At 40.1% G+C, this 26,780-nt stretch overlaps 1 protein-coding gene across 7 annotated transcripts in view; it reads right to left on the bottom strand.

Moving 5' to 3' along the window:
- PPP1R12A (protein phosphatase 1 regulatory subunit 12A) overlaps positions 1–26,780 on the bottom strand; it is a 90,672-nt gene that overhangs the window by 56,255 nt on the left and 7,637 nt on the right. For all 7 annotated transcript variants that reach the window (XM_083463086.1, XM_083463083.1, XM_083463085.1 and 4 more), the window contains exon 2: positions 6,027–6,157. In XM_083463086.1, coding sequence (XP_083319212.1) covers positions 6,027–6,157 — 131 coding nt within the window. The remainder of the gene's footprint in view (positions 1–6,026; positions 6,158–26,780) is intronic.

The raw sequence follows: 26,780 nt of genomic DNA, 5'->3' as shown, positions 1-26,780 counted from the left end.
ACAAACAGAATATGACACTAGGCTAGTTACTTTCTTAATTTTACCTACAAGAGAAAAAACATCCCATAAAAGACAGAACAAGACCAAAGTAAGTACTGTGGTACCTCTGGTTACAAACTTCATTTGTTCCGGAGGTCCGTTCTTAAGCTGAAACCATTCTTATCCTGAGGTGCGCTTTGCTAATGGGGCCTCCTGCTGTGCGCACACCTCTAGCACGTGATTTCCGTTCGCATCCTGGGGCAAAGTTCGCAACCAGGAGCAGCTACTTCTGGGTTAGTGGAGCTCGTAACCTGAAGCGTTCGTAACCAGAAGGGTTCATAACAAGAGGTACCACTGTAGTTATACTATACCAAAGCAAGGGGGAAACCTGTCTGAAGTTGAGGATTTCTGCTCCATTCCCCACTAAATAAACTACAAATCTAACTGGTTTGCACGTCATCTAAGCAGAACAGCAAACTGAGCTTTTCTCTATGAACTGTCTTCATTGAGTCAAACTGCTAGTCCAACAGTACGGACTAGCAGTCAGGGTAAGAAGCAGACACGCAGTAGTTAGTTTAAAACAAAAACAAAAATCCTCCTATAGGGGAAAAAAAACAGGCCTTTTCCTGCAATCTTTCTGTCAAGGGCTTCTAAAGCAACAGGCATAAAACAATACAAAAAGGAAACCTTAACATAATTTGAAAAGGTGAAAACAGGATGGTTCCAGTAGATGCAAAGATCACTAATTTCCTTCCATAGAGTGTCCCCAAATAATTACATCTTCCAGATAAGAATGAGGTTTCAAAGTCCACATTCCTCTCTACAACCTTTCAAAAACAAAACAGTCAGTTGCCTGCAGTGGGACTAGAGATTCCTAGAATTGCCCTTCTTAACTTAAGAACCCAGATGGTTATTCTCCGAGTTACCTCTAGAACAGCTCCAGAAGCAGCACAACCCCAGAATTTAAGGAAAATAAAGTATGCAGAACTGAACAAAATGCTCTCTTCCCATGGACTTACAAATAAAGTTTCTAACAGTCAACTGTGCCGTCTAGTCATACTAAATGTCAACATTATATACACCTTCAAAGCAGTTTCAATGTGAATGAAATTAAGTATTAGAACTTATGAAGGTCAATTAAAACATTAAATTGTTTATTTTAACTTTAACAGTGCAATGCTATGCATTTTTACTTATATGAGAAAGAGAACACATGGTCTGCATGGAGAGGATCCTACACAGAGAAGATCTGGCATCTCAGATTGAAAGAATCAGGTAACAGGTGATAGAATCTCTGCCTAAGAGTCAAAGTAGAGCTAGATGGATACATACAGTCTGATTTAGTTGTTTGCGACTGAACTTAATCATCAGAGGTCCTTTAACTTTACCTTTTTAGCCTCTTATACTTGACTTAGTAAGTGGGTTAAATAAATCTGTGGTTAAATAGCCTTTGATTGCTTTTTTTCCTTGCTAATTTTAACCACCACTACCCCACAAATGTATTTATTAAAAGCTGAAGTATTAAGTTGCTGTTGGCATCCATCTGTCTTGGGAGACAATGGAAGTGGGTACCATTGGGGTAAAGTCAAACCATTGGAGAGTTGCAGCACCAACTGTGTCTGTAGAGACCAATATGGGAGAGACATGTTTTATTGAAGCTGGGGCAGATGAAGGCATCCAGTTGTGCTGCTGCAGATTCATGACGTTTATTCTCTCTGCACTCCTCCCAGCAGTCATTCCTCCTCTGGTCACTGCTATGGATGCATGACCTGACTGCCTGTTTCCAGGCACTGTGGTCATCAGCAAGGAATTCCCACATGGCAGGGACGTGGGTGGCGCTGTGGGTTAAACCACAGAGCCTAGGACTTGCCAATCAGAAGGTCGGCAGTTCAAATCCCCGCGACGGGGTGAGCTCCTGTTGCTTGGTCCCCACCCCTGCCCACCTAGAAGTTCGAAAGCACGTCAAAGTGCAAGTAGATAAATAGGTACCGTTCCGGTGGGAAGGTAAACCGCGTTTCCGTGTGCTGCTCTGGTTCGCCAGAAGTGGCTTAGTCATGCTGGCCACATGACCCGGAAGCTATACGCCAGCTCTCTTGGCCAATAAAGCGAGATGAGAGCCGAAACCCCAGAGTCGGTCACGACTGGACCTAATGGTCAGGGGTCCCTTTACCTTTTATCTAAGGCTAATGTTCTCAGCCTTCATGTCATGTTTGCAGACATCTTTATAATGCAGAGTTGGTCTGTCAACAGACCTGGTGCCTAAAGGCAGCTCCTTGAAAGCATAATCAAAAATCAATTTCAGGTTTGTAGCTTGCAGGAGCCACAAAGCAACTCACTCCCTCAACCTGACACCATTATCCAAGCATATACTGATTCAAAACCAAGAAGCAAATATTGTTCTTCTGGCCACACAGCACAACTTCAGGTACTTTGTCCCCATGTAGCTTCACTCTCATCTTAAGCAAAAAAAGTAGCTTTACCTGGTGAAAGGCAGATCTATGCCCACATGATCCAAACAAAGCATTGAGAGCCGGAGTGACCATAGGAAGCAGGTGGAGACTGACCACACCTCTTCAAGGTAACAATAACTATTATCATTTTAATTACAAACCCAGCGGAAGGAGAAGATAGTCCTAAGCAGGTTTTGTCTCTCTGAGCCAAAGAAATAGTGTGACCAACTATTCAGTTTGGCAGAACTCAATAATGCAAAGGATATGAAACATCAGTTGTGATTGAAGTATCAATTAGAAGTTCTTGCCTTGAGTCTCACGTGTCTTACAAGTTGTCAACTTTTTACAAATAGTCAAGCCAAGTCCAGCAAGTCACAAAAATAATCATAATCAAATCAGCTGTTCACTTCTATCACAATGCAGATCAAACTTTCAGTATTAGGGTACCTAGGGAGCACTGTTCAAAATCCCCCAGGCACTAGGAACGTTTTGCGACTGATGCGAGTTAACTTGCAACCAAGGGAAGCTATCATGTCATCAGGTTTGGAGACTGACATCTCCACCATTTGGCTGGCATGCAGCAACTTTTTCTTCTGCTGTGCATGCCCCCACGTTCCCCAGTATCAAAAGATATTGTTGAGCACCAGCCAGCTTGTCAATTTGTAGTGATCTCTTGTCGCTATCTGGTTTGCTTTATTTGATGTTTTATTGTGTTATATACTGCTTTTTTTCTTTAAAATATAAAGCAGTACAGAAATGAAATTAATAATTACAGTAATAATGATGATGATATAAATTTCATATAAATGGCAACCCAGGTTTAAGGTGCCATTTGGTGACTAGCCTATGTATCTGAGTGAATCATAGGCATTTTATAGCACAGTGATATCTTAGCTATACCATGCTGTATACCAGATGGCAGTCCTGACTGTCCAATCTAGTCATGAGTGAAGCATATCTCTTACAACACCAAGGTCTTAAAACAGCTCCAGACTGCATAACCAACAGTCAGGGATGATGTGAGCAACATCTGGAGGGCCACATATTCTCCATCCCTGTCTTAAAAGAAAACTAACTAGCCTATTATGTTTAGAAACATGAAGAAAACAAAAATTATTAACTTCAACCAAGAATGAAGCTAGACCACACAGCATATATCAGATGGCCAGGTTCACAAAAACTTTTGTCAAGCATTGAGAAAATGTGGACACTCTAGCAATACATGATGTTTAACAGATCTGGGAATGCTGCAAGACAACCACGCAAGAGTCACCCTACCCCAAAAAGGTATGGATGAGTATGGACCCTATGTCTTAATCCTTAGCCAAGCCAGGAAAACTTCCTTCTTACAACTCCTAACATAGGCATTCAACCGTGAGTAAATTATTTGTTTTAGATCAGGACTGTAAGAAGGGACTCCAAGGGTCATCTTGTCCAGCCCCCTGCAATGCATCAAAATAAAGCCGCATGTAGACAGTGACCTAGTTTTAAGGCTACTAATGTCTGTATCACAGTGGCCAACCCAAGAATGGCCGCACTTGTCTGATCAGATAAAAGTTTATAGAAAGAGCTCCCAGCTGCAGAAACCACTTGGGCCCCAAGTGATGAAGATGGACTCAGGCGCATCTCCAGGCTGTGAACCTGTTCCATGAGAAAGAGCTCAACCTCTTCCAGAACAGACATTTTGCTACAGGATTCAAACTCATTATCCTGGTCTTCATCCAGCCCACTAACTGCAGCCAGGCCCTGGTCCAAGGCTTCTACAGCCTCACCCAATTTAGATGCAAAAGAAAGCAGGTTCAATTGTGATCAGCATACTGAAGGCATCCTGCTTCTAAACTCCTAATGCCTGCTTTTAATGGTTTCAGAGAGATCCCAAAAAGCTTTGGTATCATTTAGATCCCTAAAAACTTTAGGGATAAAATGTGCCCTTGCAGGACACCATAACAAAAACACCATGGGGCCAATGAGCTGTTTCTCAGTGTAACTCGCTGAACCTGGCACTGCAGAATCAGAACTATTGCAGTACAGTGCCTCCAATGCCTATTTCACAGAGTTGGTCCAGGAGGATACTATGGACAATGGCATCAAAAGCCACAGAGGAATAGGGGTGGGAGATAACACCTGCAGTCGCTGTGTTGTGCCCGCAACAAAGGATATCCATTAAGGCCACTAAGATTGATTCATTCCCATCACCAAGAAAGAACCCAGATCAAAAAAATGAGAAACCTCCAGGAATGTCTGCAGCTGCTGTGCCCCAACTTTCTTCAGCACACTCCCTAAAAAGTATTAACAACATTCTGAGCCTGCTCAGTCGCATCCTCTTTACCAGTTTTTGTTTGGCAAGCAATTACTTCTTTCATCTTCAACAAGACTGTTTAGGAGGGTGTGCTCTGGATGAAATGCCTATTACCTTCACACTTGAAAAGTAGAACATTTATGTACAACTGTTCTGCAAACATAAAAATGTATTTTTATGACACACACACAGAGAGACTCAAAAGTAGTAATATGTTTGTATTTCCTGATTATAATTCTTATTGATATATAGTAAGTTATTAATAGATTATATATGTACACATACAGACACGTATGTGTAATACATAAAGGAGTATGAATGTGTGTGTGTACTGATGTACAGCCTAAGTACTGCTTATTTAAAGGAATTACACACATTTATTCTACTATAACAGGCAAGGTGTCTTTAAATCTTAGCAACATCATGGGCAAATAACTATTGAAACTTCAATCCCACACATGAGAGGAAGAACAAATGAGATACGAAAACCATATACAATATACCTACTCATGTACCCCTTAAAAAGTAGTTTCAGCTGCCACATGAAAAAATTACTGAAATTTACAGCTGCTAAAATGCCATTCTAGTTTATATGTTAGCTCAAACAGAATTCTGACACATACTGCAGAGTCAGAAAGAATACAGCTAGTACTGCTTCCTTTTAAGGACAAACAGGATCCTACGTTACTATATGCAATGCAAGAGGTGTCAATGTATAGACTGGACAGGTTTAGGTTTCTGAAGCTCAGAGTTCTTCCTCATAAGGGCACTCAATACATCAAATTGAAAGGTTAAAGATTGTGGAGAGCTATCCTTAAAAGCTACAGCCACCCTATTTGTAAACTTCCCAGAAAATTCTATCAACATCCCAAGATAAGACAAAGACAAACTTTAGCTAAATGCAGCACTTGTTCTTTAACCCTAGATATAATTAAGTATCAACAAAAGGTCTGGTGCTCCAGTGTTGACTATTTCACAGGGAAACAAAAAACACAGGCTTCAAATCAAGTATCAAGCGCTCATTTCTAGAATATATGTTCAGATATATGGCTTTGTTACAAGATGATTAACAAATGTAGACTGCTGCAAATTTCAAATTCACCTTTCAACGTAATTTTATTATGAGTGAGGGAACTGCATTTTTCTTCTTGTCATAAAGAACCCAGTTCTCATCTCATAAAATATGGAATACATTGCTCAAAGTATCCTGTCGTTAAACAGCTTCTTAGCAACGGTTGCATCATAAGTCTACTAAACATCAAGGTAAGTTATGTTAAATATTGGGAAAAAATCCTTACTCTGCTATATCAAGATATCCACAGGAAGCAGCCGCATGTAGAGGTATCCAGCCTTCATTATCAGGTTGATTAATATTGGCTCCATTTTCCACCAGAAATTTCACCATATCTACATTATCATCTATGCAAGCCTATAAACAGAAGAAAAAAGTGTTAAGGTGGTTTTAACAATTGGCCAAAAGTCATTCTATGACAATAGATCTAACCGCAAACAGCCCATTCCACAACCAAACAGGCAGCAATAAGCCATTATCCCACATAAAGCACATGTTCACATGATTCGTGCTACACAAATTAGCCCATCGTTTTCTTTTATATATTCTGCATAAATATAAGAATCTCTATTGCCATTTCAAGTTCACTATAGCCACCTGCAACATGTTCCTTCCATTCATGACAAAATGTTCTTCTTATACGTGGTTGTTTGGTATATTTCTTCTCTGCCAGCTCACTGCCAGCCTTAGAAGGGTAGAAGAGAATGCAGAGAGCATGTCTCTACTTTGTGATATATACAGAACTGTGAGGTTGTATGTCTTATCTGCCATAAGCTAGCCTAATACTCTTCACTTTTTGACAGTGTGAGGAACAAAACAGACCCTGCAGAGTTTCTAAAACAAAGATGTAGAGGAGAAAACACACATCACAAGATATAGCAAACAGCAAATTATGTCAATTTCCTTAGGGTGCAATTCAGTTTTGAGCTTATACTGTAAAACCATGCATACTTGGGTACCTAGATACCTTGAAAAACTTCTAAGGGAATTAAGATTTCTATTATATGTATAACTAAAATACAGCTTTCAATTGCCTGAGTCACACATGTAAATCACAGTTTGTCTCAAATAACGGCTTAGTTGTGACTATGCCCCCCTGCCATCTAGGTCCCCACATGGGTTCCTCCTCAGCTCAGCACAGTACCCACACAGCTGTAGTATGGCTTTTTGTGCCATCCAAATCCCCCCCCCCCGGGGGGGGGTGTTCTCAGACAAACCACAAGCAATAAACCAGAAGTAAACCAAGAACAAACCTTGGCTTATTTATGGTTTACCACTCAGCCACAAACTGGATTCAGAAAACATGGGAAACCATACTATGGCATGTTTGAGCCATGTGGGTGCCATGTGCAAGGGGAAAAGCCACACAGGGACCTCCAACAGTAACACGGAGCTATACAACATTAAATGATCAAAATCCAATGCCTTCGCTCAAGGCACGTAATCCAAACACTACAATGCCACATGTTTTTGTCCTTTTGGGTCTGAAGGTTTGCTTTTGTAGAAAGCAAAAACTATGTCCAACAATTCTATGTCAGAACTGTTACTCTCTAATCCTAAACATCTTCAGGACTCCAATGAAACCCCTGAGCAAAAGGCCATGACACATCAGAACACAACCCACAGCCTGCAAATTACAGTGGTACCTCGGGTTAAGTACTTAATTCATTCCGGAGGTTCGTTCTTAACCTGAAACTGTTCTTAACCTGAAGCACCACTTTAGCTAATGGGGCCTCCTACTGCCGCCACGCCGCCAGAGCATGATTTCTGTTCTCATCCTGAAGCAAAGTTCTTAACCCGAGGTACTATTTCTGGGTTAGCGGAGTCTTTAACCTGAAGCATATGTAACCCAAGGTACCACTGTATTAAGGTTAACAGAAACAAGTGGCCAACATCACATGCCTTTTCTTTCTCCACTGGACTAGGTATTCATTTACAGCATGGCTCGCTCAGCGCAAGCATTTTAGACTGAGAACTATAAAACATATAGAAAGGTAAAGGTAATCTCATGGGCACCATCAACACATGTACACATGAAAACACTCAAAAAATCACTGTCTTAAAACACACTCAGTGTAACCCTACACATTTCTACCCAAAAGCAAGCCCTCAAGAATTTATGCAGCAACAGAGACCTGTACTGCTTGGTGTTTACGGTCATTTTTCATTCATGTGCACTTCACTGACAATTTCAACACGCTTCAAATTAGCCAGCCCAACATTACTGCAATTTTGCTCAAAGGCTCATAGAAACTGAAAACATGGGGCACTATTTCACAAAAAATGAGACTATAATCATTGTTCTTTATGAAGAGGTCATCATCTGCATCCATATAGAGCACTTGGGTGAAAACCATTACATTGTGACTACAGACTAAAACTGGACTGGTATATGCATGAGGTTCTGAAGGGAAAGAGAAATAATAACTACCAGCTACCACGAAAATCAGTTATGCTATGGGCATGGGTAAAAGTGTAACTAACCCATTAACCAGAGGCCTTGCAAAGTGCAACATGTGGTGATACAGGGTGAGATGGTCCTGACCTACCAACCAACCAACCAACCAACCAACCAGAGGCCTTGGAAAAAGTGAGATTATGGTGCAACCTCATGTTATGGACTTGACACTAGGGACAGGGGGCCTGCTATGGGTGGGTTGGTGATTTCTTGTGATATGGCAGGTTAATAACTGGATATAGAAAGCAAATCCATGGTTTCAAGAAATATATCAGTTAATGTCTGAATGTAAGATTATGAAGAGGAGTGTTGACCGGATAATCTCGTATATTAACAATAATGCACTATATAGCTGCTCCTGCTCCAATATTGTTACTCCTAAGTAAAAAAGTATGCATTGGGTTATCCCATTATATTTTCTCCTGCAGCCTCCTCTCAAGCTCCAAAAGTGAGCTGACAAGGCTAGAATTCCCAGTGTCTGGAATATAGGCCATTTTTTACAGAGATCATGGGAGGTAGTGATGAAACAGTGAGTTAGTGCTTATTGGGCATGATGGTGGCAGCTATCTTATTGTAAAAGAAGCTGATGCAAGTGTGACTTCCTGTGGAAACAAGGAAGAAACAGCAAGTTAAAGAAAAGAAGACGCTTCATTTCAGAAAAGACACAGAAGGATAGAACTGCTGTCTTAGTTACTAATGGGCAAGAGGTACCCTTGCTTGTGCATCCCTGGGCAGAGATAGTGAGGGTAAGGTAAAAGCAGCAGGAGGCAACTTTTTGTTACCAAAATAGTTTGCCTCCAAGTTTCTTGCCATTGGGAACAACTCACACAGCAAGCTCAGATGCCTTCTAGGAATTGTGGTAGTGTAGATGAATGACTGGTAGCAACAGAAAAGGTACTGTTCCAGTTATCAGGATGCAACTCTTCAGAAAATTGTGCCTCTATTGGTGAGACACTGGTGACTACAAAGTGAAGACAAAATAAGAGTGCAGAGAACAAAAATGATAGCTTTGTCTGCATTGTTTCTCAAATGATCCCACCAAGGAAGGCACAATCTACTGGACGTCATGATGTCATCACACTATGTAGTCTGATTTGGCTATTTGCTGGTATCATTAAAGGTAAATAAAAGTCAGGGTAATCCTACCTATACTAAACATATAGGTGTCACAATCACAAACTGCCAGCTATTATGAAGTCTGTATTTTGCAGTCCTTTTGCTACAATACAGCCAATTCTGATGATGTTTTGCACAAAACATTTTTTTCTAATCAGTCCTATTTAAGGTTCTTTGTTCATATTTTCCCTAAAACAATCAAGAAAATTATAAAAGAAAATTTAATCTTTCTTTCTCTCCCCCCCCTTTTTTTCTATGCTACCAACCACCACCAGACAATCTATGATGTGATTTAGAATTATGGGGTCCTGATGGTCATAAAACAATTGCAAGAAAAACACCCTCTTTCTCAGTTCAAATTCTGGAAAGTTGTTCCATACTTATTGAAACAAACTAATGCCCTGAAATTTCACTACTAATTCTATGATGATCCATATAATTCTGTATTTTTAACTTTTTCTCCCCTGAATCTCATAGTGAAACAAGCAAACAATGGCATGTGCCATTGGACATTGTCTTGTCCAAAATTGGTTTTGCCCATGAAATAGTCAACTCTGAGTAGTCAACACTAGACCAAGGTTTCCCAAATTTGGGTCTCCAGTTGTTTTTGGACTATAATTCCCATAATCCCTGACCACTGGTCCTGTTAGTTAGGGATGAGAGCTGTAGTCCAAAAATAGCTGGGGACTCAAGTTTGGGAAATTCTGCACTAAACTAAAGTGAGATGAACACACTCAACAATCACAGCCTAGGGTTCTCAGGGTATTCTAAGGTTCTCATAGCGGGATCACACTTTTTCTGAATCTGAACTGGAAACAAATTTCACTTCTATATCTTATAAGATTTAATTTTAAAGTGTGCAATAGTCAATAACTTTTCTGTCTCCAAAACAGTACATTCCCACCGTCCATGATTCAATATGACATACCTCTTTCAGGATATGTCATTCATCTACAAGAAACAGGACCATTCAATCACACCTCAAGTAAGAACATGGTCAATTACCAACCACAGCAAAGGCTGAATAGAAGCAAGCAAAGCTAAAGCAGAATCAAGCACGATCACTAGCAACTTATTTTGTGGATGGGTACTTCAGATTCACATAAAACATTTGACTAATGGGCTTATCAATCACCAATTTAGACTAGTAGTTGTGTGTCCCAGCACACAGCTGAAAATTACTGGCAAATGAACAAAGCTTCCATATCACTAGTACCTCCTTGGGGATGAGGATAGGCTGTTCTGAATGCAGGCAACTCCACTAAGAAATCAGAGGGCTTCCCTGCGTGGGTATGTTTCGTTACTTGTCATTAAATATCAACAACAACAAAAGGAAGGCTGCAGGAGGCAACCAAAGGTGAACCATCATCAAAAGCTCATCAAAGTCTCCAGGTTGACTCCTCGACACATTGCATAACACATATGTATCTGCACACCAAGTTGTAGGTTGTATTTTTATTCTGGTACTTTTAACACAAAGTGGGGACCTGAATCCTTTGCCCCTAAGAGGATTGTTCCTGTTCAAGGCTCCTGCTATCCTGAAAAAAGAGCCTTGCAATGCTATTCAGGGCCTACAGGGTGGGGAGGTTTCAAGACAGGGAAAAAGAAAAAAGACAACTTTTATGGAGGTCTTAGGTGGGAAAAAATAATCAATTTTCTCTTTCCATCTCTCCTAAAACCTTTCCCCAAGTGACTGGTTTAAAGAGCACTTTTTTCTATACAGCAGTTGAAGGAACAAATTTGTGCAGAATGAGAAACAAAAGTGAGGCACATCAGTTGCTCCCTCCTGAAACCTCCCCAATAGCTCAGAGAGGGTACTTAACCTTCTGGCATGTATTCCTTCTGACCTTTCCCCCACTCCCAAAACTGTAACCTGTTAGCAGCTCAAGCAAGCCAATTCCCTCTCTTCCCCCTTTTCTTTAACTGACACCCCCCTGGAGGCCACTGTGATGCTCCGTCTGTGTTGAGCTGTTTGATTTCAAAGAATCATAGAATTGTAGAGTTGGAAGGGACCACAAGGATCATCAAGTCCAACACCCTGCAATGCAGGAATCTTTTGCCCAATGTGGGGCTCAAAACCACAACCCTGAGATTGAGAGTCTCATGCTGTACTGTCTGCCTTTGATTTCTGTACGCCTAGAAAGTCTTCCAAGTATGCAAAAATCACTACCTGCTCTGTCAGTTGCCACTTCTTATGCAGACAGGCACAGAACCACCAAGATCAGTATTATAAATAGTTAGAAGTCCTCACACAAAGTGATGCTAGTTTTCAGGTCTCTACACTAAGCAGCTATAGACCTTGTTATGAACCTTTACTAAAGTAATATTTCTGCTCTCTGAATATATCCAGCTATCAAATACTACCAAAATTAATTTCCACTACCTTTGTAAAAGCCTACATTTAAATTGTTAGAGTGTTAGCTACTGTACTGTCGCAGGAGGCCAAGGAAAGGGTACTAGATAGTTAAAGACAATTGGAATTTTTTCCCTTTGGATGGGTGCCTTCAGTTCACTGCAGAACAAAGTTAGCTGACCATATAAGGCTTTGGGATTCCCATGCAAAAGGCTCAAATATATTAACTATATGTATGCTAAAATCAAACAAGCTTCTAAAATGAGCCTGAAGTGCCTATGTATTAGCAGATCAGGAATATGGCTCTTTCAAAGATAGTAACAGCAAATGTGTCCACTTTAAATAGTACTTGTGGTGGAAAATTTTAGAGTCTTCAGTTAGGGAACAGTAGATAACTTGTGTCCAAAACAACAGGAGAGGTCTGCTTCCAATGATAGCTGTAAAGCTCTATCATGTCTCCTACTTCACTTTTACTAGATACTCTAGTTTGATTAGATGAAAATCTCTCTCTCTCTCTCTCTCTCTCTCTCTCTCTGTGTGTGTGTGTGTGTGCGCGTGTGTTGACATCAGTGCAACAGCACTCTCCCACTTGTGCTCCCCAGCAAAGCTTAACACCTTCAGTACAGGAGCTTGTACACAGTCATGGTTAGTAGCCATTGAAAGCCTTAACCTCTATTATGTTGGTCTAACCCAGGAGCTGGCAACCTAAGGCCCATGGGCCACAAGCGGTCCACAGGGGTCATTTAACCGGTCCACAAGCTGCCTGCTTGGTGAGTCCCTGCATGCTACACTAAACCGGCGCAGCACAGCACGGGGACTCATTTCCGCGGCACCAGAAATCACGTCTGCGCAGACGCCGGAAATTGAGGGCGTGATCTGGCCCACGGAGGGATCTCCGCTGGAGTGAACCAGCCCGGGTGAAGTAAACCTTGCCAACCCCTGGTCTAACCCCCTTTTAAAGCTAACCAAATTGGTGACCATTTTGTGGGAGTGCATTCCATAATTTAACTATGTACTGTGGACTTCCTTTTATCTGTCTGGAATCATCCAAAAGACTGCTTCATTGGATAGTCTCCAGTTTTATGAGAATGAGAACCCAACTCCATCTCCACACCATGCATAATTTTATGCACCTACTATATACTTTACTTGTCTTTCCTCTACAAGTTCACAAATTGGCAAACTTTTCTCATAGGAGTGTTGTTCAAGCTCCATGAGCACTTGGGTTGCCTTTTTTCTGAACCTTTTTTGAGGTGTAATGACAGGAACTGTACACAGTATTCCATGTGTTGTCACACCACGTATTTGTGTATCATTATATTGATAGTTTTGCTTTCAACACCTTTCCTATTGACCCCTAGCAATAATTTGTCTTCATAAAAGCTGCTGCACACTGGGGCAAGATATCTTCATCAAACCATATACCAAGGATGGCCCTATCATGAGGCTGAGTGAGGCAGCTGCCTCAGGCAGCAAATCCTGAGGGGCAGAAAGGGGCTAGAAAGGCATGACTTGTGGTTTGCCCTGAAACCTTGAAGCTAGCTTGCTTCCCTATGAGGCTGCATGAGGCAACCTACCTCGGGGGGCATGCTTCACAGGGGGTGGGAGATCCAGACTGGGATTTGGGGGAGCCAGCGACACAGCTGAAAGCCAAAGATGGGGAGAGCAGCAACACCACCTTGCAGAATGCTGTCTTTTCACCAAGTCACTCAGTGAAAAGGGGATGGTCCCACAGAGTGGCTGCGCTGCCTCTCCCCCCACAGGGTGCAGGCCTAGATCAGGGGAAACATCTTGCCTCAGGCACCAAAGGGTGATGGGCCAGCCCTGCTATATACCATGAACCAAAATTCATTTTTCCAGACAACCACCGCTGGTTCAAACCATGCAAATACATACATGAAGCTATAATTTTTATCCCCAATATACATCATTTTTCTTTCTCCCTCTGAAGAAATACTTAACCGCAATACAAACACGTACTTCAAATTTCTTGAAACACAGTTTCACGCAGATGGATGGATATAGATTGATAAGATATGTACCACTGATCTGCTTATTGTATGATGATGCATTAAGCCATGGTAAACCCTAACTCATATTGGATAATAAGCCATATATCCTACAATCAATGTAATTCTGCTATATTACCAGAAACTTGTCTCCTCAATATCTTAAAGAAATTGTCACCTTAGCCATCTACAAACTCCTATATTTTATCCTTCCACTATTTGATTTTGGGTGTTAATGGTGAATTTCAGAATTTCACACATAGAATTCTAGCTACCACAAGCATGTAAAAGTTCATTATGTTATTGCCTAACCAATTGTTCCACATAATGCAATGGAAAGAATACTGGATGAAATTTGCAATACAATTTTTTAAAAATCACTGAATTCCATCTGCCATTGTGCTAGTATGGAGACATACTTCTGAAGCTCCTTACAATCCCTTCTTGTTTTATTATTATTAATTCAATTTCTTATTCACCCTTCACCACAATGCCCCAGGGTGGATTGCGGCAATTTAAAATGCATTATTAAAATCAGCAGCACATTTCTCCAATACACAGAACAGCTTTTGACTATAGAGCACACAGTGACACACAGTAGATGTAGATGTGTCCATTATACCATGAAATAGAAGTATTTCTGTTAAGTACAATGGGTTTGATCCTACATTGACACTTGGTTTACAGAAGGACCCTTTTATCAGCACAATTCTCCTTCCACAACAAAGCAATAATACTGGGCTCATCTCATTTTAAAGTGCCTATGTGAACAGATAGACTTTGGAATGGAACAACAATTTGCTATTCTCATTCCACACAGAAGTCATTAGCAAAATAGACAGACCCAAGGTAACTGTGCCTACCATCCCCACTAACAAGAAAACAAAAAAGTAAAGAAAATCTAGTTGTTGGGAATGGGCCAATTTAGCTGTGGACTAATAAAAAAAATATGGGGGTGTAATCTCTAAAATAAGTTTTGGGCTTCCACGGTGATATAGCAACACCTCCAAAAGACAGTCTTCTACAAAATGGCATTGTATATCATCAAGCGTTGTACCCCTATACCAATAGCCAACATATGTAGAAAGGAATAAGGAAATGGGATATGTGCACCTCAGATTAAGATTTGGGCAAATCATACACCCACACACCCATTTAGAACTTGGGGAGACACCACCCTTTTTCCGCTTCTGCTCCCAACAGATCCTCTTAGTTCTGGGGTCATCATGCATTATTACACAAATGACTAAGAATATCCAGTATAAATATTATCATGTTTTTTAGGTTCAACAACTTACAAGCTTTCTAAAGGAACTTAATTATATGGTAGGCAATAATCAGTAACGCCAAAACAGTGCATAAACATGTGGGGAATTAAGAGTCTCGAAAAGCAGGACATAACAACTGGTTCCAAAGATTTGTAGTACCCCTATCATAAGAGTTACTTCTGAGAACCAATGCTGCTGTGGTTAGAGCAATAATGAGGAAGCTAAGGCCCCCAAGCCTTTTATGCAATCCTCCAGGTGCAGCAGTCTCACTCTTGCTCTCTTAGCCATCCCTCTGGAAATTGATTCTTTTTGCACAAAGGGGGAGGTGTGGCTGTTAGGTAAGCCCAAGGCCAAAAAGAGCCTTGCAATGACCAACAGAGTAGGAGAAACTAGGAGAGAAAAGGAGAGTAGATGGAAATACAAAAGTAGAGTGTGCTGAAAAGGAGAAGCATTTGACAAATGATCATTTCCCATCTGCATTAATATAGAAGGGGGAATGGAGAAAGGCCTAAAACAAAGAGATGGAGATGGGGTAACAGAAAGATAAGATGACATGGAGGGGGGAGGGGGCACGGTGGAGTCCAGCAGAGAAAAAAAGAGAGAGAAAACTCATTCACCACCAGTTTGTGCCCTAGCCACTGCTAGCCTGGAACCCCCAAAAGATGCTCCTCAAGGGAATATAATCCTCAACTGGGAAAAGGCTCGCAAACCCCTAGGCTAAAGCATCTTTTGATCTAGAAACTTAGTTCAAATTCTCAGTCAGCATGAAGGTCCCCGTCACATACTACCAGCACTCAGAAAAACTCATCATTACACTAAAATGCCACTTAGAAGAAGACTGGAAGGAATACAAAAATATAATGAAGAAAATTATGTGCTCATAGTATCAAATCGAACACTTTTAGTTTCATCATGTGTCAAGTTTAGAATTGTTTCTACCTTTCAGACGCCTTTTTACTGTATGACCACCTGCTATTGAACATTCTCTGTCTGCAGCAATAACTTAAGAGCTCTTTTCTATTTCCATTATTAGTTTGTCAGAAACAGGAAACAATTTGAAACTACTCTTCATAATTATAAACAAGTACATAAAGCTGGGTAGTTTGGAAGCCCATCTATTTACAAGCTACGAGTTGCTGTTCTGGTTTAGCATAAAAAACAATGCTTATTTGCAACTTGGACTGAGTGTCAATGCTTATAAGCAATGAAATAGACTCCCACCCTACAATTCAATGAAGAATATGTTTACTACCAGTCTCCAAGGTTGCACTTGAAATTTATGATACAGGAGAGTGATGCCTTAGCATCCAAAGATATTTTGAAATGGGGGGAATGACAAGTGATGAATACACAATCTCTCAAGCAGAAACAGCCTATGTGGTTGATAGTATTGTAAGAAAACTGATTTACCCTAACCAAAACAAACATTTTTGGGTATTCAAGGGCAATGACACAGCTCTGAAATAAAACTTTACTGAGGCTCTCATATTAATTCCCATGACAGAATATACGACTTTAAATTTCCCTCAACTATACCACAGCCAAATTAGTCTTTAGGACCTTAAAATAGGCATACATTGTTTACGCTGCCATTTGTGCAGAGGCTCCTGAACTTTTAAAGAGATTATTAAAACAATATATTCAGGGGGAAAGTAGAGAATATCAATTCAGACAATTTAAGCTGTTTAGGTTCACAATTCTTATAGTCCAATATAGGGATTGTCAATCCAGTGTCCATTCATGCAATCCAGTGCCCATTTCTTTTAAATTGCCGGGGGCATTTTTTGTTTGTTTGGGAAATGGAAGGTGCTTCCTTCATCCATGTAGGGTCTTTTCTGAATGGGGGATTAGACAGCACAGGCATGAGAGAGACAGAGGGATACACTTGGGCAGAGAGAAGAGACATATGTGTGGCTGTATAGTGTGTGAGATACTTGTGTTTGTGGCCTGCATGCATGCTGCGAGTGGTGAATGCACATGCAAGAGGAAGTGTGGACACCTTGTACATTTTACATGGTACAGGAAATGCTCCCTGTTATAAGACAGCAAATGATACATTGTGGCACAAGGGAGGAGTCCAAAGTGCTCACTGAACCACTGTTATCCGAGGCACAAGTGTCTGCAGTGCCCAAAAGTCTTTTTCCAATTTCAGCTGGTGCACCAAATAAGAGCTATTAGACAGGGATGTCCAGGCCACAATTATCCATGTGCTGGCAACCTCAAAGCTGGACTACTGTCATGTGATCTATGTGGAACACACTATGTTAACGTACCTGCTGATAGAGTAGCACTAGGAATCAGTTTGTTGCTGGGTCAAGTTTAAAATTCTGTTGACGAATTAAAGCCATGAACAACATGCAGCCTAGTTACCCAAGGGAACACCTATGCCCATACAAACTAGCCCAGCTACTAAAATCTCAGGAGCGACCTTGTCAGATGTCCCACAACTAGAGCAGGCAGGGGGAGGGCATTTTCTGTGTTAGCACTCAGTTTATGGAACCATGTACACTTGGAAATAAGGCTGGAGCCTACGTTGTAGAGTATGGTGTCTCCTGAAGACGCATGCATTCATCTAGCCTTTAGGAGTTACTGAGGCTTTGAGAACTGTTCTACCTACTGAACGTATGGTTGCATTTTAATTTGCATTTACTGTAATGTGTATTTACTGGCTTTAAATTTTGTTTATTAGATTGCCTTTTAAGGTTGTAAACAGTCTTTATGGAAGGCAACCTACAGATGTTTTTAAAATGTCCAGTTCAATTAAATATCTCAACAAAAAATGGCAAGTTGCATTTAATATTCAAAATTAAGAGCATGCTACTTATCTAAGAACAATGGTTACTCTATAAAGACAGAAAGTCTTAATTTTGTGTTCAAAAATTAGAAAAATCACATGGCTAAAACATATCAAGATAGCAAGCCAATCATTAGCAACTACGTCATTTCTACTTCAGAAGATGGGAGAGTTCTCTCATTCAGAACTCATTATTGTTTTGCTTCCTTTTTAAGGAATGTCAAAAATGCTAACATGCTTTTTATTTGGATTTGCTTTTTATGGCCAAAATGAAGCCAAGTTAAAGGGATAAAGTTTGATCAGATCTGATTTTGAGTTAACAATCCCAAGCTTACTTATGGAAGATATTTGGAGTACTTATACATATGGTGGTATTCTTTTTAACAAGTTAAAAGAAACAACCTACAGTGCAAATGCTGTGTCATACTGCTTTCCAAATTCAAACACAAGTACATCCAGTCTTAAGCATTTAATATACAATAAATGGCAGGGATAACAAATAGATAACATTATTTGTTTCTGCTCTATGTGGTTGCACATGACATTATTAACCAACACTATTTCATAAATTCTAAACAAGGCTTCTGTAATTCTGGTCGTTAGTGACAGAAGAGGCAACTTAGTTCTGATCTATTTAGGGACATTCGTACACTTAAGAAAAAGGAGAACAGGAACAGAGGTTGATATCATACACCACAAAAATTAGGCAATTATTTCCGGTTACATTTTAACTGCTAACTGAATCACTGTACTGGTTAGTCAACTATCTGCAAAGAACAAAACAAAAACAAAAATGGAGCAACCTTTTTGGCTAGGCAGCACCAATAGTTCAAATGTTAAGGATTAGCATTTATAGATATACTAGATGCAGCTGAAAAGTAAACAGCCAAGCAGACAAAAGTCTAGTACATTAAGAAAATTATTTCTTAAAAATGCAAATACCCATTCCATTTCAAAATGTATCAAGACAATATTGCATTAAATCCTATTTTCCCTCAAACTTTAAATAGTCCAACTCCAAGCTTCTGGCTAGACAATCTAAATGGGGAACTACATACAAGTGTGCTGATGGAAGCGTCTTTTACTCAAGAAAATATAAACTCTTAACGTCTTACCATTTCACATGGTTTGAACTCAAGAGAGTTAATGGACCTCTTGAAGCAGTTAATAATGTAATCTTCATTCAAACATAGTTCAGAGTTTATGAAACGTAAGATAAAAGATATAAATGCAACACTTTTCAACCCTGATTTTAATCAAAGAGGAGTATGCACACTTCCGTAAAAAAATGACCAGAGCAATTCTGTGTGCATCAACTCAAATAAGCCTCATTGAATTTAGTGGAACTTATTCACAGGTTAAGTGTGTCTAAACTTGCAGCCTTAGTACTATCAGCTGGTCATGAAAAATACACAAGTAAATACTGGGAACAAAGAAGGAGAAAATTGGATTTCCATGATGGAGGCCAGTAGCCCCAACTGGTATTTTCAATTAAAGGGGGACAGTTAATGTGACCTAAATCTATATATATTATATTCAAAGGAGAGGTTATTTGTTGTAACTTGCATGCTAAGATCGCAGTGTTCTGTTGTAAAATGAAAGATTCTAAGAGTTTGACTCAACTGTTTGATTTATATTTTCAGATGAATTGGGCAGTCACAGAATTCTGAAAATATTAAACAATTATTTATTATCTAGTCTAAACAGCAATATGAACATGTGTGTTCACTATCAATTCCCACTGCAACACACCAGATGAATTTCCAGATAGGATGTACCTGTACTAGACACACCAATAATTGCCAAAAAAACCCCAAAAAAGGCACCAATTCCTTCGAGGAGTAATGTTATTTCAAAAAAAGTTGTAAGTTGATCAGGTGTGAAGAACCTTTAGCCCTCTACCTGTTTTCTCGACTCCAACTTGCATCAGTTCCAGCAAGCACGGCCAACGATTATGAGAGTTGTAGTTCAGCAACATCTAGCACCTAAAGTTCTCCACAGCTGGCATAAATCTACTGATAGCAGTGTTACAGCCAGCAGCAGTAGTCAAAACAGGGTGCTCAATGGGAGTTATGTGGGCAGCTTTCAATCCACTGGAATTAAGCCCCCTCATTACTCCAATATATCCATGAATCAGTCTCAAACCAGTTTGAAGCTGGGACATGTTTTCCCCTCCATTGACTAAAACCAATGGGTCAGTGGTTAGGGCATTTTTTTCAATCTTTAAATATAAAATTTATCCATTAAACAATCCCTATATTCACACTCCCATATTCACAGTCCCATACCTCTGGCATACCCAGAGTGGTGTAGCATTCAGCAAACATACAGAATACAAGATTTTGTTTCCTCCAGTTTGAGAGATCTGGGGTGCAGTTCCTGGAGAAACACTAATACCTTTTTTGAAAATCTCACCTCCGTGCCTAGACACTAAATCCTTCCACTCTCATAACAAAGTGCCATTCAATATATGTGTCATCTAGTCATCCTGAGACACTAACTCCCTGATCTGTTCCATTCCCCCAGCCCAAGAACAAAAACTCTTCAAAACCACTAATAAACAAAACATCAAGAACTCCTCCCTTCCACACCAGGAAAGGTCTCAGGTCAGGAAATCCATGCGAATGGACATAGGTACATTTGCTGTGGCAAACTGTAAAAGGCAGTAGTAATACCCCATTACTACTCCCCACACCCAGCAAGCAAAAAGGTTTGTTAACTGACTTTGTGACCCACTTATTTATGTTAAAGTATCTGTCTTATCTCTCTTAACTGAAAATAGCATAAAATCATTGTGCTAACTATTCTTTCTGAGCACCAGAATTTGTGTTCTCAGCATCTTGGTGTGGCCTCATAACTTCTTTTGCTATCCTTAGACTGAACTTTCCTGCACCTGACTTTGATCCTTGCATACTGGGTCTTTGAGGAAACACAACTTTTTAGCCTAGAAGTCTGAGTCAGCAATCTAGGTTCTCTTCATCCCCACTGTCATCTTCATCCACCCATCCAACCCACCTGGGTTTCAGATGAGCAACAGTACTTATTCTTCATTCACCCTCCTTGTGGGTCATTATGGTATATGGAGTGGGACGTTCTGGTATACAGAATGCTATCATAAATGATGAGCTTGAATGGATAATCTCATGATTCCTACCTTTCTGAGTTACTTTGCATACTATGTGAAGTGTCTTCATTGCTGAAGCATGTCACTGCTTGAATCATGGTACACATACACATACACACACACACACACACACACACACACACACACTCTGCCTGCAACTTTACATCATCTACTGTTCTCACCTTTTGAAGTATGTCTGCTTTGAGGAAGTAGCAAGCAAATTGAGCAATTACATTCCAAATCCTCTCCCTTGGCATCAGCTTCAGCTAGTCTTCTCTACGTCTTGGGTAGTTAAATTTAAGTTGGAGTTCAAAAAAGGTATGGCGTCTAGTCTGAATTTTCTAATGAATCTTGGACCGCATCATATGAATAGCTTGGCAGCAGCAATCTTCCAGCCAGAGTCAGAAGTTATATTGCAACTGCAAAAAGGGTCTTAATGGCCACCTTGTGTTTAGGCCCAGATTCATTGGCTGTGGTTGTAAATGTTAGCAAGCATACATTTCATCAAATGAGTCTGGGGGTTCTGTCAGGTCAAACTTACATTCCAGCAATCCTTCTCATTCAAACAATCCTGATTCTCCTCCCTTAGTCCTTCTTCTTCCCGGCAAACCTGCCATGGCGAGACGCCATTTTTTAACTGCGTCATAAAAATTTTCCTCTTTTCTCACCGTTCTCCAGTCTTCTTTCCTGTTATACTCCGTCCCACATAGTTCTTAAAATCCTGCCTGTGATTCATAGAAACGTGACAATCTTGTTTCTATCAGGGGTGAAGGGTTATTAATGTCACATCATGCAGAGAAAAAAAGAGTTTTTTCCTCCACACCCCCCCCCTTCGTTCCAAACATACAGTCTCCTTATGGTAATTCATCAGAAGATTTACTTATCCGTCTGTCACTCCTGGTCGCAGAGATCCATTAATCAGCAGTCTTATCAGTCGAGCTTTACTTGATGTATGTGCTTTCAGCTTCATTTCCAAACGTATGTTTCCAATTATAGTTCCAAGCTGCAGCAACCAGCACGTGCTGATTGGAATCGGCGTCAGGAAGATCTGACTTCACTGAGGGCCTGTGCCAAGTGTCCAGCACCCCCATCACTCGTTTCAGGGGGTGCATTATGAACACCGCTGGCAGGACAGTGTCCCCCCGCATCCTGGGGGGATTAGGAAGGCTGCATACTTCCCATAGCAGCCCCTTAGTACCTCGTATGGGTCAGAGAGATGTTATTGTCGGCCATCTTCCAACGCGCCACCTGGTGGCCCCCCCTACATTCCTGCTATTTGATATTTTGGGACTGTGGACCACCCCACAGCAGATTTTTGTAAAATTGGAAAAGGATCCTGGTCATTATTTCTAACTCTTCCTTAATGAGATCATGCTTTAGAACCCATTGTAGGCCTACTTTTTTCTGTCCAAGTCCTAGGCCCAGCATGCCATGTGGACTTTGAAACATATTTTCAAGTCTCTTTTTGTACTCTGGGATACCTGTACTCTGGGATACCTGCTATCTAGGCGCTCTTTTTTATAACAAGAATACAAAGCTGAAAATGAATGAACTGCAGTTAAAATATTATGTTGATTTTTCACATGGTCTATTCCTTTCCCTGCTTACCCCCCTAATATTCTTAAGTGGGTCTCTTCTCCAGTATTCATACAGTAGCTGCAAGTGGTAAGGCAGAAAAAAGTCTATCTTTCCTTCCACTCTGTAGTTTTAATCTGAAATCTTAGGCGCAGTGCTGCGCCCAGAGCTCAGAAACTGCTCATGCTAATGAACTTCTCTGTCGCAAAATGCGCCTAGAACAATAGGAGTTTCGAACACTGGTTTTAGGTTAGCTCAGTCTTGTCCAGATGATGTCACCAGCTCCTCAGGATGTATGGCTTACTCCACCTCAGACTGAAGGAGAGGGAGACACACACACACTAAACAAATTTAGGATTGTTCTGTTAGTATTTCAAATTGTTGTTACAGTAGCTAAGTCATTACAGCAACGGAATTAGTCACATGACATGTTATAATTTTTATGTAAGTAAATTGCAAACAGTGCACAGTACTAAGATATATAGACAGTAATAATTACAGAAAAGAAACCAGTGTTAGTGAACTTATACTGTATTGAAGGTTTTATAATGAAAAAGTATAAGCTGGCTCATGCCTTGCTACTGTTCTCTTTCATGTTCTTGTACAAGCTGATGTTGCAAGCTATTTGAATCCTACTATCTGCCATTTGTTTGGAACATACTAAAATGCCTTTTTCTACCATTCAAGATGTAGCAATCAGGTTTCCATTTAACAGTTACAGAACCTTTTGAAAACCCAATTCAAGTTTATTCTATTAAAATAAGTCTCACAGAAGTACAACACTACCAGCATTTTCACCAATGCATACCTAATCTATGCTGTGAATCTGGCAAATGACTTAACCAGAAGCAATATTATATGCCCTGGCCCCCAGGTGAGCAACTCTAACTGCAAGGGTGTAATTAGAATAACCTACAAGCATTAATACAGCCAACAACTGCTTGGGTAAGCATATACAGTACAGGAAAACAAAACCTTATCTTATTTTGCTCGCTACTCTTAAGTTTCTTTGTACTTATAAATGTATTTAGGTGCAATCCCACAATAATATTCTGGGAAACTATGTCCCATTGAACTTACTAGGGCTTACTTATGAGTAGACATGTATAAGACTGCACTGTCAGATCTCTGTATACTGGTGCTGCACTGCAAATGCTCACTCTGTGGGACAGAGTACTACATCATAGACTTAAACATCACACTAGTAGCAAAATAAACCAGCAGCAATGAATCTCTATCAATGCATTTTGTTCTACTGAAAAATTACAGCTTATCTAGTCTATGCCTTATCTTCCTTCTTTCATACAGGGTGACAATGAACTTTTTGGCATATACAATACTTCCTAGATGAATTCTCAGACTTTAAGAAACTATATTTGCTGGCAATGCTCAGAATAACTATATTTATATGATCAAGTTATTGTGAAATAAGCACATTCTTGATATTCATGGATAACATTTTGTTATAAATATGAACCAGTCATATTGCTTTATTGTTCTAACAATACACTAACAGACTATAAGAAGGTGACAGCTGAGGAAAGCCTCCATTCTATGCCACATTTTCCACTGACTGTCATTTCAGGAATGTATCCAGCAATACATGAGAATCTGGAATGTCTCCGCCCACCAGATAGCATCAGACCTTGCACTGCTTACTAGGAGCCCTACTGTTTTGCAGCTCTACTGGAGTTTGCCTTTTTATAGTTAAGAAAGATAAAAAAAACTCAGATAAACAGAGCTATGCTAATAAGGATTTCATGCATTTGCATGGAATGATGTGGCAGTTTATGTACACAATGCAAATGAAGTTGTGACCCTTTAAGTTAGTGCTATCTGCTTGTAACTCTGCATTTCCTAATATCCTTCCACAGTTTCGTATGTTGAACTATGTACTCAATAGATAAACGTACTCAAACAGGAAAACTAAATTGTCTCTAAACAGTAATAAAGCAGGAATGAATCCATAACACTTAACAGTCTACCTTCAATGAAAAATAGTCATTTTCATTCAAAAGATGCTCCTAACGTCTTGATTCTCTCTCTGGTGTACTTTTCTCTTATTACTATAGTGAGTTCTGAATAACAAATTTTCTATAGATTTAGTCTGCAATACTAAACAAAAGTGATGAAAACTTTGCCTATAAACTATCCCTAACCAAAGGACAGAGGTAAAGGGATTTATTGTATTGTTTTGTAAACCACATCTGAAACAATTTAGGGCTAGTTTACATACATGTAGAGAAAAATGTGTCCCTTATAACAATACAAGCTGTCTATTACAATGACAGACAAGCAGCAGATTATCTTGTGTATGTGCAAAAAGATACGTGCTTCACACTAGTATATACAGCTATACCGTTTTTCCTTATCAAGGGCGTAGGCCAAGTGCAGTGTTAGAAACAAATCGCCCAATAACACTTTAAACCTAGGTTGTGGATGCCACAACAGTATGCCTAAGCACCATTTCTTCCCCAATGGAATTTATTGTTCTTATGTCATTTCTATACCTCTTTATATTTTAAAGAAAAAATCTCAAAGTGGTTTACAACACATTAAACCATCAAATAAAATACAGAATAAAACAAATTTAAGCTTCAAGGAAAATATTTCAGATCCTTCTCTAAGTGACATTTTGCTTTCCCCATATTTACCTACTTTATTTAGATACATGTCCCATAGCAGAAGTACTCTAGGAAGCCAGTGTTGTGCAATGGTTAGAGCAGAGCCGTAGCTATTGGGGGGGGCAATCTCTGTGTGTAAGCAAATGTGCACAGGTGTGTGTGCCAAACCGGGTCTTTGACTAGTTTCAGCCCTGGGTTAGTGTGGCAGACTAGGACCTGGGAGATCAGAGTTCAAATACCCACTCAGTCATGAATCTCACTGGGTGACCTTGGGCCAGTCACAGTCTCTTAACCTACCTCACAGGGTCATTGTAGGGATTAACTGAGAAGGGAGGTGAGCCATGCACTCCTTAGACAAAAAGGTGGGATATAAATACAATAAACAGGGGTCAGCAAACTTTTTCAGCAGGGGGCTGGTCCACTGTCCCTCAGACCTTGTGAGGGCTGCACTATATTTTTTTTTGGGGGGGGGGAATGAAAGAATTCCTATGCCCCACAAATAAACACGCTGATTCCCGGACTGTCTGCGGGCTGGATTTAGAAGGCGATTGGGCCAGATCCTTAGTTTGTCTACCTGCTTAAGAAAGATCGAAGGGCCAGCCAGATGGAGATTTCAGTCACCAACCTGGCAGCCAGAGATCTCCACATGGTCACAACTGAACCTGCACCAGTTGCAAAACATGCCTGGCGTCTGGCTAATTTCTAACACTGGCCAGTTGAACCTTACTTCTGTTACCAAATCAACACATATCACCAGAATACAATTTACCACTCTAACGTATTGTCTTTCCTCTAGAAATGTCAATTTCAAAAGCACTAACAGTAAACAAGCAGCGAAATGCCGTGAAATATCTGTCAAAAACTTCAGCTATGAGAATATAAATGTAACTTTTTCTCCTGAACACATAAATCCATCCTCAGCATAAAGTAGTTTTGGAGATGTATACTACCCATTCTCATGTTAAGCTACGTTAAGGAATGTTGCAAGTTCCAGATTCCTACTTTAGGAAGATGTTCCCCTAGAGCATTTGCTACTCTACAAAGGAACTGAGATGCACTAAATCAGATATACATTTTGTGGCTCTCCCCACACAACCCTGCAACATGCATGCATCCATGAATGAACACACACACAATATGAAAAGTCAATAGCAAAAGAATGATACCAGCCACAAATACATATTAAACCAGGATTTTATTAAATCAGAATATGCATGCCTTCCCTTTTTTATTCCTTCACGCAAACCAGGAAGTTGCAATGAACCATAGATTTTCACTGCACACGAACCAGGAATTATGATTAAAATCTTCCAAATAAGGAAGCATCACAAGTTAAACTTAAAACATCTCACATTCTGACTTAAAAATTGTGTGAACACAGCCACTGCGTGTGACTTCACAAGAGGCTTGGAGAAAAACCTACGGTAGATTTCAACAAACATCCTGTAAGTTACCATTTATACCAAAGAGCCAGTCCCAGCAATGTGGTAATGAGGTTTAGGTTTCTCCAATGTGAAAACATCAAGCCAGAATTTTAAGTAGCCCTAAAATCAAATAGGTATAATTGACACAAATAATAGAGTACACCTGCAACTTATGCTCACTTTACAACGCAATCACACCTTGTGGGGGGAGGGTGCAGAAAGAAAGAAACAAACA

Source organism: Podarcis liolepis, assembly GCF_965112155.1.
Source record: "Podarcis liolepis genome assembly, chromosome: 10".
Lineage (NCBI taxonomy): Eukaryota > Metazoa > Chordata > Lepidosauria > Squamata > Lacertidae > Podarcis > Podarcis liolepis.
Note: the sequence above shows the minus strand (reverse complement) of the source record. Positions and strands in the feature narration are given on the sequence as shown.